Source organism: Haliotis cracherodii, unplaced genomic scaffold, assembly GCF_022045235.1.
Source record: "Haliotis cracherodii isolate W230 unplaced genomic scaffold, xgHalCrac1.p SCAF_13, whole genome shotgun sequence".
Taxonomy (NCBI): domain Eukaryota; kingdom Metazoa; phylum Mollusca; class Gastropoda; order Lepetellida; family Haliotidae; genus Haliotis; species Haliotis cracherodii.
The window spans coordinates 19,030,001-19,042,500 of record NW_027266268.1 but is presented as its reverse complement, the minus strand read 5'-3'; the positions used below and the strand labels follow the sequence as shown (position 1 = coordinate 19,042,500).

General features: G+C 45.8%; 3 protein-coding genes, 6 non-coding genes and 1 pseudogene across 9 annotated transcripts; all 10 read left to right on the top strand.

Annotated features, from left to right (window-relative positions):
* The first annotated feature begins 166 nt into the window (after window positions 1-166).
* LOC139460010 (U2 spliceosomal RNA) lies at window positions 167-359 on the top strand. The gene has a single exon (XR_011652756.1). It is a non-coding gene; the product is annotated as a U2 spliceosomal RNA (small nuclear RNA).
* Window positions 360-1,330: 971 nt separating this feature from the next.
* On the top strand, window positions 1,331-1,456 carry LOC139459979 (U2 spliceosomal RNA; annotated as a pseudogene).
* Window positions 1,457-1,504: 48 nt separating this feature from the next.
* On the top strand, window positions 1,505-2,995 carry LOC139458500 (uncharacterized). Its single transcript, XM_071239936.1, has one exon. It carries the CDS (start codon window positions 1,505-1,507, stop codon window positions 2,993-2,995), a length of 1,491 nt encoding a protein of 496 aa, XP_071096037.1.
* Window positions 2,996-3,162: 167 nt separating this feature from the next.
* LOC139459972 (U2 spliceosomal RNA) lies at window positions 3,163-3,350 on the top strand. The gene has a single exon (XR_011652725.1). It is a non-coding gene; the product is annotated as a U2 spliceosomal RNA (small nuclear RNA).
* Window positions 3,351-4,321: 971 nt separating this feature from the next.
* On the top strand, window positions 4,322-4,514 carry LOC139460009 (U2 spliceosomal RNA). The gene has a single exon (XR_011652755.1). It is a non-coding gene; the product is annotated as a U2 spliceosomal RNA (small nuclear RNA).
* A 971-nt stretch (window positions 4,515-5,485) lies between these two features.
* LOC139460008 (U2 spliceosomal RNA) lies at window positions 5,486-5,678 on the top strand. The gene has a single exon (XR_011652754.1). It is a non-coding gene; the product is annotated as a U2 spliceosomal RNA (small nuclear RNA).
* A 1,145-nt stretch (window positions 5,679-6,823) lies between these two features.
* LOC139458499 (uncharacterized) lies at window positions 6,824-8,314 on the top strand. Its single transcript, XM_071239935.1, has one exon. The coding sequence runs from the start codon at window positions 6,824-6,826 to the stop codon at window positions 8,312-8,314; it is 1,491 nt and encodes a 496-aa protein (XP_071096036.1).
* A 167-nt stretch (window positions 8,315-8,481) lies between these two features.
* Window positions 8,482-8,672, top strand: LOC139459975 (U2 spliceosomal RNA). Its single transcript, XR_011652727.1, has one exon. It is a non-coding gene; the product is annotated as a U2 spliceosomal RNA (small nuclear RNA).
* Window positions 8,673-9,643: 971 nt separating this feature from the next.
* LOC139460007 (U2 spliceosomal RNA) lies at window positions 9,644-9,836 on the top strand. Its single transcript, XR_011652753.1, has one exon. It is a non-coding gene; the product is annotated as a U2 spliceosomal RNA (small nuclear RNA).
* Window positions 9,837-10,981: 1,145 nt separating this feature from the next.
* Window positions 10,982-12,472, top strand: LOC139458498 (uncharacterized). The gene has a single exon (XM_071239934.1). It carries the CDS (start codon window positions 10,982-10,984, stop codon window positions 12,470-12,472), a length of 1,491 nt encoding a protein of 496 aa, XP_071096035.1.
* The last annotated feature ends 28 nt before the right edge of the window (window positions 12,473-12,500 follow it).

The window sequence follows — 12,500 nt, the reverse complement described above, 5'->3', positions numbered from 1 at the left end:
AACGTCTTCAATTTGCCTGTCCTACTCGTCTTGTGTCCACATCTTTCCCTATTTGTGCATGTAATATTGCGTGTCAAGGATTATAAGCGCTTCATGTAAATTAATATCACCTTAATGGTATGTTGTGTTTGAAGATGTAGGTTGCCGGCGCAAGCCGGCAACCGGCATCGCTTCTCGGCCTTTTGGCTAAGATCAAAGTGTAGTATCTGTTCTTATCAGCTTAATATCTGATACGTCTCCTAATGGAGACATCGATATTAAACTGATTTTTAGAATGGGATGAGGTGCCACGGGGCTTGCTCCGCCCTCATCACGGGTTGACCCGGTATTGCAGTACCTCCGGGAATGGCCCACCACTCATATTTCAATCAAAAATTAGAACTGTCAGCTTTGCTTACATCTTCACATTCATGCTATTTTGTACTGCCGCTCCGTTTTTCGCCCGCACTTCTCAATAGATACTCCATTTTATTACTTCTTAACCTTAGAAATATACCTATACACACATGCAACCCGTCCTTTTACCACATCAACCCGTACGAGTTTGTTAAAATAGCATTTTTCAACTTTCAGCTACATGTAGTCGCCCGTAACCAAGGCCGTCGGCCATGACGCCGCACGCCGGAAATGACGTCTAGACAATCACTCTGTCACAACAGCAGTCTGCTTCGTCACTACAAGACGTTATCAATGTCGCATCCCCACTAAAAAGATGTTTAAAGTACCAAACACACGCCGGATGCATCATTACACTTCGTGCAAGTAAGTTCATTTCCCAATTTTCATTACTATTCATTCGTTTTTTTGTTTTAAATGCCATTTTTAGATGGAATTATTTCGGTTTTCACTTTGATGAACACCTAAAGTATCTTTACCTTTAGTTCATTTAATACATTGGGGCAATTTGGATCGGATTTTCACTCTTGCCTACGCACGACTCTGTCAAAGTCGGGCGCTAGCTATTCCAACTGGCTTGCCTCCCCTTGCCTGCCCGACTCCGCCCATTAAGCCCTAATGTCGCGGCCTGTATTCATGTTGGACTGGGTCGCTGCAGGACGTTTTCCCCACACCTGGCGATGTTTTATCGTCGCACTCTTTATGCATAGGAAAATGGCTGTATTTACTCCATTTTAACATTTACCAAAGTCGCTGAATTTCTTCACAAACGTCTTCAATTTGCCTGTCCTACTCGTCTTGTGTCCACATCTTTCCCTATTTGTGCATGTAATATTGCGTGTCAAGGATTATAAGCGCTTCATGTAAATTAATATCACCTTAATGGTATGTTGTGTTTGAAGATGTAGGTTGCCGGCGCAAGCCGGCAACCGGCATCGCTTCTCGGCCTTTTGGCTAAGATCAAAGTGTAGTATCTGTTCTTTGGCTGTTTTCATGTTTACATGTTTGCATTGTGTTAATCACCTGTTTTTTCAAGGTCTACGAGTGGGCATCAGCATTTTTTGCTGTGTGATCTTAAGTGGTCTCCCCTCACCTCTCCTCACCTGCCATGGCTTACAGCTCCGCTGTCAATGCTGGACCAGTCCCGGAGCAGTTCGTGGATAAGGAGGTCGAATCCCGGACTGTGAGGGTGTACTCCACTGCTCGGTTTACTTCTGTGCCGGACTTTGCCCGATTGTTAACGAGTGCTGTTCCTGACTTTTCTTTACCGGATTGTGTGGCCATATGGAGGACGGAACGCTCTGGCCAGGTGTATGTTACTTTGAAGTCTGTTTCTGTGGCCCGAAAATTGCTTGACTTGAACTGTGTCTCCCATGGTGTGGAGAAGTTGTACTTCTATGCCTATGGTGTTTTTATGGTTCCCTTACGGATCCATTGGCTACATGCTACTGTTACCAGTGACTTTCTGAAGGATTTTTTCAGCCGATATGGTCGTGTGTTGGATGCCTTCCGTGAGTTCCTTGATGTGGATGGTGTCAACATTTTCACTGGTGTCCGTATTGTCCGGATGGAGCTAACGGATTCCGAACGTGCTTGTATTCCTCATATTGTGCGGTTTGGGGATAAGCAGTCCATGCTTGTTACAGCGCCGGGTCGACTGCCTATCTGTCTCAAGTGTCACTCCGTTGGTCATGTGCGCGCCCGATGTCCTGGTTCGGATCTCCCTACCCCTTCTACACGTCCACCTACTGTGGCACCTGATGTTTCCGACGTTGTCGACGCTGTAACCGTTGTACCTGTTGCTACCGTGGATGCTAGCCGTGCTAGTGTTGTTTCCGTTCCGGAGTCTGTGCCTGGTGCCGATACCTCTGCTGTCCGACCCCTGGATCTGGTTTCTTTGCCTGCAGCCAGTGTTGTGGTTGATGGTGACAAGGATGCCTGTGCCATGGACAGTGTGTCAGCCGATTCTGACGTGGACGATGTCATAGAGTCCGAGTGTGTTGTACCTTCAAAGAGGAAGCAGAGTCCCGATGATCTCCCAGGTGTTGGTGAGGTTGAGAAGAAGAAGAAGGTTGCTAGTGTCCCAGTGTCTCGTTCTTCTCCCATTAGTTGGGCCGATCAGGATTCCCAGTCGGACGTTCTGCTGGCTCAGATACCTGATGCATATGTGTGTCCTGCTCGTTCTGGTTCTTCTCAACGGCGTAGTGGTACTGTTGGCGCTAGTGGACGGTCCTCCCTGTCATCAACGGATTTTCGTAAGGATGTTCCCCCTCCAGTCGTCAAGGAGGATTCCGAATCAGATGAAGAGCGTCTTTGGTTTTTTAAGCTGCGTGTGTCCCCTGTTTCGTCTGGATCGGGTCTCAAAGTTGACGTAAACAAGGAACATTGTAACGAATGTGTGTTAGACTTTCCAACGGATGTGCGTGAGAAGTTGCGAGTGGTGGTTCGGGATGTCCTGGAGAAGAAGGTGAACTTTTTCCGGCATTACTTTCCATTTAGGCCCAACATGACTTATGGTGACTTTGTGATTTCCCTGTGTGAGGAGGAAATTCGCTCCGGTGTTCCCATGAAGCCTGTGGACTTGGTTGATTGTACTTAGTTTTCTCTATTGATATTCCTGCTTCTCAATGCCTGATCTGTAATTCAATTGCTGTTTTCCTCTTTAGCTGATTCTCTGTTAGCACTGCAGGGCCCACAACTGTGATAATTTTAGGCGGCCCTGCAGTGACAGCGCTGTACGCGACTGTTCAAAATTCTCTTTAGGTAATAAATTTTATAAAAAAGAAAAAAAAAAAAAGTATCTGTTCTTATCAGCTTAATATCTGATACGTCTCCTAATGGAGACATCGATATTAAACTGATTTTTAGAATGGGATGAGGTGCCACGGGGCTTGCTCCGCCCTCATCACGGGTTGACTCGGTATTGCAGTACCTCCGGGAATGGCCCACCACTCATATTTCAATCAAAAATTAGAACTGTCAGCTTTGCTTACATCTTCACATTCATGCTATTTTGTACTGCCGCTCCGTTTTTCGCCCGCACTTCTCAATAGATACTCCATTTTATTACTTCTTAACCTTAGAAATATACCTATACACACATGCAACCCGTCCTTTTACCACATCAACCCGTACGAGTTTGTTAAAATAGCATTTTTCAACTTTCAGCTACATGTAGTCGCCCGTAACCAAGGCCGTCGGCCATGACGCCGCACGCCGGAAATGACGTCTAGACAATCACTCTGTCACAACAGCAGTCTGCTTCGTCACTACAAGACGTTATCAATGTCGCATCCCCACTAAAAAGATGTTTAAAGTACCAAACACACGCCGGATGCATCATTACACTTCGTGCAAGTAAGTTCATTTCCCAATTTTCATTACTATTCATTCGTTTTTTTGTTTTAAATGCCATTTTTAGATGGAATTATTTCGGTTTTCACTTTGATGAACACCTAAAGTATCTTTACCTTTAGTTCATTTAATACATTGGGGCAATTTGGATCGGATTTTCACTCTTGCCTACGCACGACTCTGTCAAAGTCGGGCGCTAGCTATTCCAACTGGCTTGCCTCCCCTTGCCTGCCCGACTCCGCCCATTAAGCCCTAATGTCGCGGCCTGTATTCATGTTGGACTGGGTCGCTGCAGGACGTTTTCCCCACACCTGGCGATGTTTTATCGTCGCACTCTTTATGCATAGGAAAATGGCTGTATTTACTCCATTTTAACATTTACCAAAGTCGCTGAATTTCTTCACAAACGTCTTCAATTTGCCTGTCCTACTCGTCTTGTGTCCACATCTTTCCCTATTTGTGCATGTAATATTGCGTGTCAAGGATTATAAGCGCTTCATGTAAATTAATATCACCTTAATGGTATGTTGTGTTTGAAGATGTAGGTTGCCGGCGCAAGCCGGCAACCGGCATCGCTTCTCGGCCTTTTGGCTAAGATCAAAGTGTAGTATCTGTTCTTATCAGCTTAATATCTGATACGTCTCCTAATGGAGACATCGATATTAAACTGATTTTTAGAATGGGATGAGGTGCCACGGGGCTTGCTCCGCCCTCATCACGGGTTGACCCGGTATTGCAGTACCTCCGGGAATGGCCCACCACTCATATTTCAATCAAAAATTAGAACTGTCAGCTTTGCTTACATCTTCACATTCATGCTATTTTGTACTGCCGCTCCGTTTTTCGCCCGCACTTCTCAATAGATACTCCATTTTATTACTTCTTAACCTTAGAAATATACCTATACACACATGCAACCCGTCCTTTTACCACATCAACCCGTACGAGTTTGTTAAAATAGCATTTTTCAACTTTCAGCTACATGTAGTCGCCCGTAACCAAGGCCGTCGGCCATGACGCCGCACGCCGGAAATGACGTCTAGACAATCACTCTGTCACAACAGCAGTCTGCTTCGTCACTACAAGACGTTATCAATGTCGCATCCCCACTAAAAAGATGTTTAAAGTACCAAACACACGCCGGATGCATCATTACACTTCGTGCAAGTAAGTTCATTTCCCAATTTTCATTACTATTCATTCGTTTTTTTGTTTTAAATGCCATTTTTAGATGGAATTATTTCGGTTTTCACTTTGATGAACACCTAAAGTATCTTTACCTTTAGTTCATTTAATACATTGGGGCAATTTGGATCGGATTTTCACTCTTGCCTACGCACGACTCTGTCAAAGTCGGGCGCTAGCTATTCCAACTGGCTTGCCTCCCCTTGCCTGCCCGACTCCGCCCATTAAGCCCTAATGTCGCGGCCTGTATTCATGTTGGACTGGGTCGCTGCAGGACGTTTTCCCCACACCTGGCGATGTTTTATCGTCGCACTCTTTATGCATAGGAAAATGGCTGTATTTACTCCATTTTAACATTTACCAAAGTCGCTGAATTTCTTCACAAACGTCTTCAATTTGCCTGTCCTACTCGTCTTGTGTCCACATCTTTCCCTATTTGTGCATGTAATATTGCGTGTCAAGGATTATAAGCGCTTCATGTAAATTAATATCACCTTAATGGTATGTTGTGTTTGAAGATGTAGGTTGCCGGCGCAAGCCGGCAACCGGCATCGCTTCTCGGCCTTTTGGCTAAGATCAAAGTGTAGTATCTGTTCTTATCAGCTTAATATCTGATACGTCTCCTAATGGAGACATCGATATTAAACTGATTTTTAGAATGGGATGAGGTGCCACGGGGCTTGCTCCGCCCTCATCACGGGTTGACCCGGTATTGCAGTACCTCCGGGAATGGCCCACCACTCATATTTCAATCAAAAATTAGAACTGTCAGCTTTGCTTACATCTTCACATTCATGCTATTTTGTACTGCCGCTCCGTTTTTCGCCCGCACTTCTCAATAGATACTCCATTTTATTACTTCTTAACCTTAGAAATATACCTATACACACATGCAACCCGTCCTTTTACCACATCAACCCGTACGAGTTTGTTAAAATAGCATTTTTCAACTTTCAGCTACATGTAGTCGCCCGTAACCAAGGCCGTCGGCCATGACGCCGCACGCCGGAAATGACGTCTAGACAATCACTCTGTCACAACAGCAGTCTGCTTCGTCACTACAAGACGTTATCAATGTCGCATCCCCACTAAAAAGATGTTTAAAGTACCAAACACACGCCGGATGCATCATTACACTTCGTGCAAGTAAGTTCATTTCCCAATTTTCATTACTATTCATTCGTTTTTTTGTTTTAAATGCCATTTTTAGATGGAATTATTTCGGTTTTCACTTTGATGAACACCTAAAGTATCTTTACCTTTAGTTCATTTAATACATTGGGGCAATTTGGATCGGATTTTCACTCTTGCCTACGCACGACTCTGTCAAAGTCGGGCGCTAGCTATTCCAACTGGCTTGCCTCCCCTTGCCTGCCCGACTCCGCCCATTAAGCCCTAATGTCGCGGCCTGTATTCATGTTGGACTGGGTCGCTGCAGGACGTTTTCCCCACACCTGGCGATGTTTTATCGTCGCACTCTTTATGCATAGGAAAATGGCTGTATTTACTCCATTTTAACATTTACCAAAGTCGCTGAATTTCTTCACAAACGTCTTCAATTTGCCTGTCCTACTCGTCTTGTGTCCACATCTTTCCCTATTTGTGCATGTAATATTGCGTGTCAAGGATTATAAGCGCTTCATGTAAATTAATATCACCTTAATGGTATGTTGTGTTTGAAGATGTAGGTTGCCGGCGCAAGCCGGCAACCGGCATCGCTTCTCGGCCTTTTGGCTTTCGTCAAAGTGTAGTATCTGTTCTTTGGCTGTTTTCATGTTTACATGTTTGCATTGTGTTAATCACCTGTTTTTTCAAGGTCTACGAGTGGGCATCAGCATTTTTTGCTGTGTGATCTTAAGTGGTCTCCCCTCACCTCTCCTCACCTGCCATGGCTTACTGCTCCGCTGTCAATGCTGGACCAGTCCCGGAGCAGTTCGTGGATAAGGAGGTCGAATCCCGGACTGTGAGGGTGTACTCCACTGCTCGGTTTACTTCTGTGCCGGACTTTGCCCGATTGTTAATGAGTGCTGTTCCTGACTTTTCTTTACCGGATTGTGTGGCCATATGGAGGACGGAACGCTCTGGCCAGGTGTATGTTACTTTGAAGTCTGTTTCTGTGGCCCGAAAATTGCTTGACTTGAACTGTGTCTCCCATGGTGTGGAGAAGTTGTACTTCTATGCCTATGGTGTTTTTATGGTTCCCTTACGGATCCATTGGCTACATGCTACTGTTACCAGTGACTTTCTGAAGGATTTTTTCAGCCGATATGGTCGTGTGTTGGATGCCTTCCGTGAGTTCATTGATGTGGATGGTGTCAACATTTTCACTGGTGTCCGTATTGTCCGGATGGAGCTAACGGATTCCGAACGTGCTTGTATTCCTCATATTGTGCGGTTTGGGGATAAGCAGTCCATGCTTGTTACAGCGCCGGGTCGACTGCCTATCTGTCTCAAGTGTCACTCCGTTGGTCATGTGCGCGCCCGATGTCCTGGTTCGGATCTCCCTACCCCTTCTACACGTCCACCTACTGTGGCACCTGATGTTTCCGACGTTGTCGACGCTGTAGCCGTTGTACCTGTTGCTACCGTGGATGCTAGCCGTGCTAGTGTTGTTTCCGTTCCGGAGTCTGTGCCTGGTGCCGATACCTCTGCTGTCCGACCCCTGGATCTGGTTTCTTTGCCTGCAGCCAGTGTTGTGGTTGATGGTGACAAGGATGCCTGTGCCATGGACAGTGTGTCAGCCGATTCTGACGTGGACGATGTCATAGAGTCCGAGTGTGTTGTACCTTCAAAGAGGAAGCAGAGTCCCGATGATCTCCCAGGTGTTGGTGAGGTTGAGAAGAAGAAGAAGGTTGCTAGTGTCCCAGTGTCTCGTTCTTCTCCCATTAGTTGGGCCGATCAGGATTCCCAGTCGGACGTTCTGCTGGCTCAGATACCTGATGCATATGTGTGTCCTGCTCGTTCTGGTTCTTCTCAACGGCGTAGTGGTACTGTTGGCGCTAGTGGACGGTCCTCCCTGTCATCAACGGATTTTCGTAAGGATGTTCCCCCTCCAGTCGTCAAGGAGGATTCCGAATCAGATGAAGAGCGTCTTTGGTTTTTTAAGCTGCGTGTGTCCCCTGTTTCGTCTGGATCGGGTCTCAAAGTTGACGTAAACAAGGAACATTGTAACGAATGTGTGTTAGACTTTCCAACGGATGTGCGTGAGAAGTTGCGAGTGGTGGTTCGGGATGTCCTGGAGAAGAAGGTGAACTTTTTCCGGCATTACTTTCCATTTAGGCCCAACATGACTTATGGTGACTTTGTGATTTCCCTGTGTGAGGAGGAAATTCGCTCCGGTGTTCCCATGAAGCCTGTGGACTTGGTTGATTGTACTTAGTTTTCTCTATTGATATTCCTGCTTCTCAATGCCTGATCTGTAATTCAATTGCTGTTTTCCTCTTTAGCTGATTCTCTGTTAGCACTGCAGGGCCCACAACTGTGATAATTTTAGGCGGCCCTGCAGTGACAGCGCTGTACGTGACTGTTCAAAATTCTCTTTAGGTAATAAATTTTATAAAAAAGAAAAAAAAAGAAAAAAGTATCTGTTCTTATCAGCTTAATATCTGATACGTCTCCTAATGGAGACATCGATATTAAACTGATTTTTAGAATGGGATGAGGTGCCACGGGGCTTGCTCCGCCCTCATCACGGGTTGACTCGGTATTGCAGTACCTCCGGGAATGGCCCACCACTCATATTTCAATCAAAAATTAGAACTGTCAGCTTTGCTTACATCTTCACATTCATGCTATTTTGTACTGCCGCTCCGTTTTTCGCCCGCACTTCTCAATAGATACTCCATTTTATTACTTCTTAACCTTAGAAATATACCTATACACACATGCAACCCGTCCTTTTACCACATCAACCCGTACGAGTTTGTTAAAATAGCATTTTTCAACTTTCAGCTACATGTAGTCGCCCGTAACCAAGGCCGTCGGCCATGACGCCGCACGCCGGAAATGACGTCTAGACAATCACTCTGTCACAACAGCAGTCTGCTTCGTCACTAAAAGACGTTATCAATGTCGCATCCCCACTAAAAAGATGTTTAAAGTACCAAACACACGCCGGATGCATCATTACACTTCGTGCAAGTAAGTTCATTTCCCAATTTTCATTACTATTCATTCGTTTTTTTGTTTTAAATGCCATTTTTAGATGGAATTATTTCGGTTTTCACTTTGATGAACACCTAAAGTATCTTTACCTTTAGTTCATTTAATACATTGGGGCAATTTGGATCGGATTTTCACTCTTGCCTACGCACGACTCTGTCAAAGTCGGGCGCTAGCTATTCCAACTGGCTTGCCTCCCCTTGCCTGCCCGACTCCGCCCATTAAGCCCTAATGTCGCGGCCTGTATTCATGTTGGACTGGGTCGCTGCAGGACGTTTTCCCCACACCTGGCGATGTTTTATCGTCGCACTCTTTATGCATAGGAAAATGGCTGTATTTACTCCATTTTAACATTTACCAAAGTCGCTGAATTTCTTCACAAACGTCTTCAATTTGCCTGTCCTACTCGTCTTGTGTCCACATCTTTCCCTATTTGTGCATGTAATATTGCGTGTCAAGGATTATAAGCGCTTCATGTAAATTAATATCACCTTAATGGTATGTTGTGTTTGAAGATGTAGGTTGCCGGCGCAAGCCGGCAACCGGCATCGCTTCTCGGCCTTTTGGCTAAGATCAAAGTGTAGTATCTGTTCTTATCAGCTTAATATCTGATACGTCTCCTAATGGAGACATCGATATTAAACTGATTTTTAGAATGGGATGAGGTGCCACGGGGCTTGCTCCGCCCTCATCACGGGTTGACCCGGTATTGCAGTACCTCCGGGAATGGCCCACCACTCATATTTCAATCAAAAATTAGAACTGTCAGCTTTGCTTACATCTTCACATTCATGCTATTTTGTACTGCCGCTCCGTTTTTCGCCCGCACTTCTCAATAGATACTCCATTTTATTACTTCTTAACCTTAGAAATATACCTATACACACATGCAACCCGTCCTTTTACCACATCAACCCGTACGAGTTTGTTAAAATAGCATTTTTCAACTTTCAGCTACATGTAGTCGCCCGTAACCAAGGCCGTCGGCCATGACGCCGCACGCCGGAAATGACGTCTAGACAATCACTCTGTCACAACAGCAGTCTGCTTCGTCACTACAAGACGTTATCAATGTCGCATCCCCACTAAAAAGATGTTTAAAGTACCAAACACACGCCGGATGCATCATTACACTTCGTGCAAGTAAGTTCATTTCCCAATTTTCATTACTATTCATTCGTTTTTTTGTTTTAAATGCCATTTTTAGATGGAATTATTTCGGTTTTCACTTTGATGAACACCTAAAGTATCTTTACCTTTAGTTCATTTAATACATTGGGGCAATTTGGATCGGATTTTCACTCTTGCCTACGCACGACTCTGTCAAAGTCGGGCGCTAGCTATTCCAACTGGCTTGCCTCCCCTTGCCTGCCCGACTCCGCCCATTAAGCCCTAATGTCGCGGCCTGTATTCATGTTGGACTGGGTCGCTGCAGGACGTTTTCCCCACACCTGGCGATGTTTTATCGTCGCACTCTTTATGCATAGGAAAATGGCTGTATTTACTCCATTTTAACATTTACCAAAGTCGCTGAATTTCTTCACAAACGTCTTCAATTTGCCTGTCCTACTCGTCTTGTGTCCACATCTTTCCCTATTTGTGCATGTAATATTGCGTGTCAAGGATTATAAGCGCTTCATGTAAATTAATATCACCTTAATGGTATGTTGTGTTTGAAGATGTAGGTTGCCGGCGCAAGCCGGCAACCGGCATCGCTTCTCGGCCTTTTGGCTTTCGTCAAAGTGTAGTATCTGTTCTTTGGCTGTTTTCATGTTTACATGTTTGCATTGTGTTAATCACCTGTTTTTTCAAGGTCTACGAGTGGGCATCAGCATTTTTTGCTGTGTGATCTTAAGTGGTCTCCCCTCACCTCTCCTCACCTGCCATGGCTTACTGCTCCGCTGTCAATGCTGGACCAGTCCCGGAGCAGTTCGTGGATAAGGAGGTCGAATCCCGGACTGTGAGGGTGTACTCCACTGCTCGGTTTACTTCTGTGCCGGACTTTGCCCGATTGTTAATGAGTGCTGTTCCTGACTTTTCTTTACCGGATTGTGTGGCCATATGGAGGACGGAACGCTCTGGCCAGGTGTATGTTACTTTGAAGTCTGTTTCTGTGGCCCGAAAATTGCTTGACTTGAACTGTGTCTCCCATGGTGTGGAGAAGTTGTACTTCTATGCCTATGGTGTTTTTATGGTTCCCTTACGGATCCATTGGCTACATGCTACTGTTACCAGTGACTTTCTGAAGGATTTTTTCAGCCGATATGGTCGTGTGTTGGATGCCTTCCGTGAGTTCATTGATGTGGATGGTGTCAACATTTTCACTGGTGTCCGTATTGTCCGGATGGAGCTAACGGATTCCGAACGTGCTTGTATTCCTCATATTGTGCGGTTTGGGGATAAGCAGTCCATGCTTGTTACAGCGCCGGGTCGACTGCCTATCTGTCTCAAGTGTCACTCCGTTGGTCATGTGCGCGCCCGATGTCCTGGTTCGGATCTCCCTACCCCTTCTACACGTCCACCTACTGTGGCACCTGATGTTTCCGACGTTGTCGACGCTGTAGCCGTTGTACCTGTTGCTACCGTGGATGCTAGCCGTGCTAGTGTTGTTTCCGTTCCGGAGTCTGTGCCTGGTGCCGATACCTCTGCTGTCCGACCCCTGGATCTGGTTTCTTTGCCTGCAGCCAGTGTTGTGGTTGATGGTGACAAGGATGCCTGTGCCATGGACAGTGTGTCAGCCGATTCTGACGTGGACGATGTCATAGAGTCCGAGTGTGTTGTACCTTCAAAGAGGAAGCAGAGTCCCGATGATCTCCCAGGTGTTGGTGAGGTTGAGAAGAAGAAGAAGGTTGCTAGTGTCCCAGTGTCTCGTTCTTCTCCCATTAGTTGGGCCGATCAGGATTCCCAGTCGGACGTTCTGCTGGCTCAGATACCTGATGCATATGTGTGTCCTGCTCGTTCTGGTTCTTCTCAACGGCGTAGTGGTACTGTTGGCGCTAGTGGACGGTCCTCCCTGTCATCAACGGATTTTCGTAAGGATGTTCCCCCTCCAGTCGTCAAGGAGGATTCCGAATCAGATGAAGAGCGTCTTTGGTTTTTTAAGCTGCGTGTGTCCCCTGTTTCGTCTGGATCGGGTCTCAAAGTTGACGTAAACAAGGAACATTGTAACGAATGTGTGTTAGACTTTCCAACGGATGTGCGTGAGAAGTTGCGAGTGGTGGTTCGGGATGTCCTGGAGAAGAAGGTGAACTTTTTCCGGCATTACTTTCCATTTAGGCCCAACATGACTTATGGTGACTTTGTGATTTCCCTGTGTGAGGAGGAAATTCGCTCCGGTGTTCCCATGAAGCCTGTGGACTTGGTTGATTGTACTTAGTTTTCTCTATTGATATTCCTGCTTCTCA

What these genes read in the sequence shown, in the direction of transcription:
- LOC139458500 (XM_071239936.1), top strand. Translation starts at nt 1,505, where the DNA reads ATGGCTTACAGCTCCGCTGTCAATGCTGGACCAGTCCCGGAGCAGTTC.
- LOC139458499 (XM_071239935.1), top strand. Translation starts at nt 6,824, where the DNA reads ATGGCTTACTGCTCCGCTGTCAATGCTGGACCAGTCCCGGAGCAGTTC.
- LOC139458498 (XM_071239934.1), top strand. Translation starts at nt 10,982, where the DNA reads ATGGCTTACTGCTCCGCTGTCAATGCTGGACCAGTCCCGGAGCAGTTC.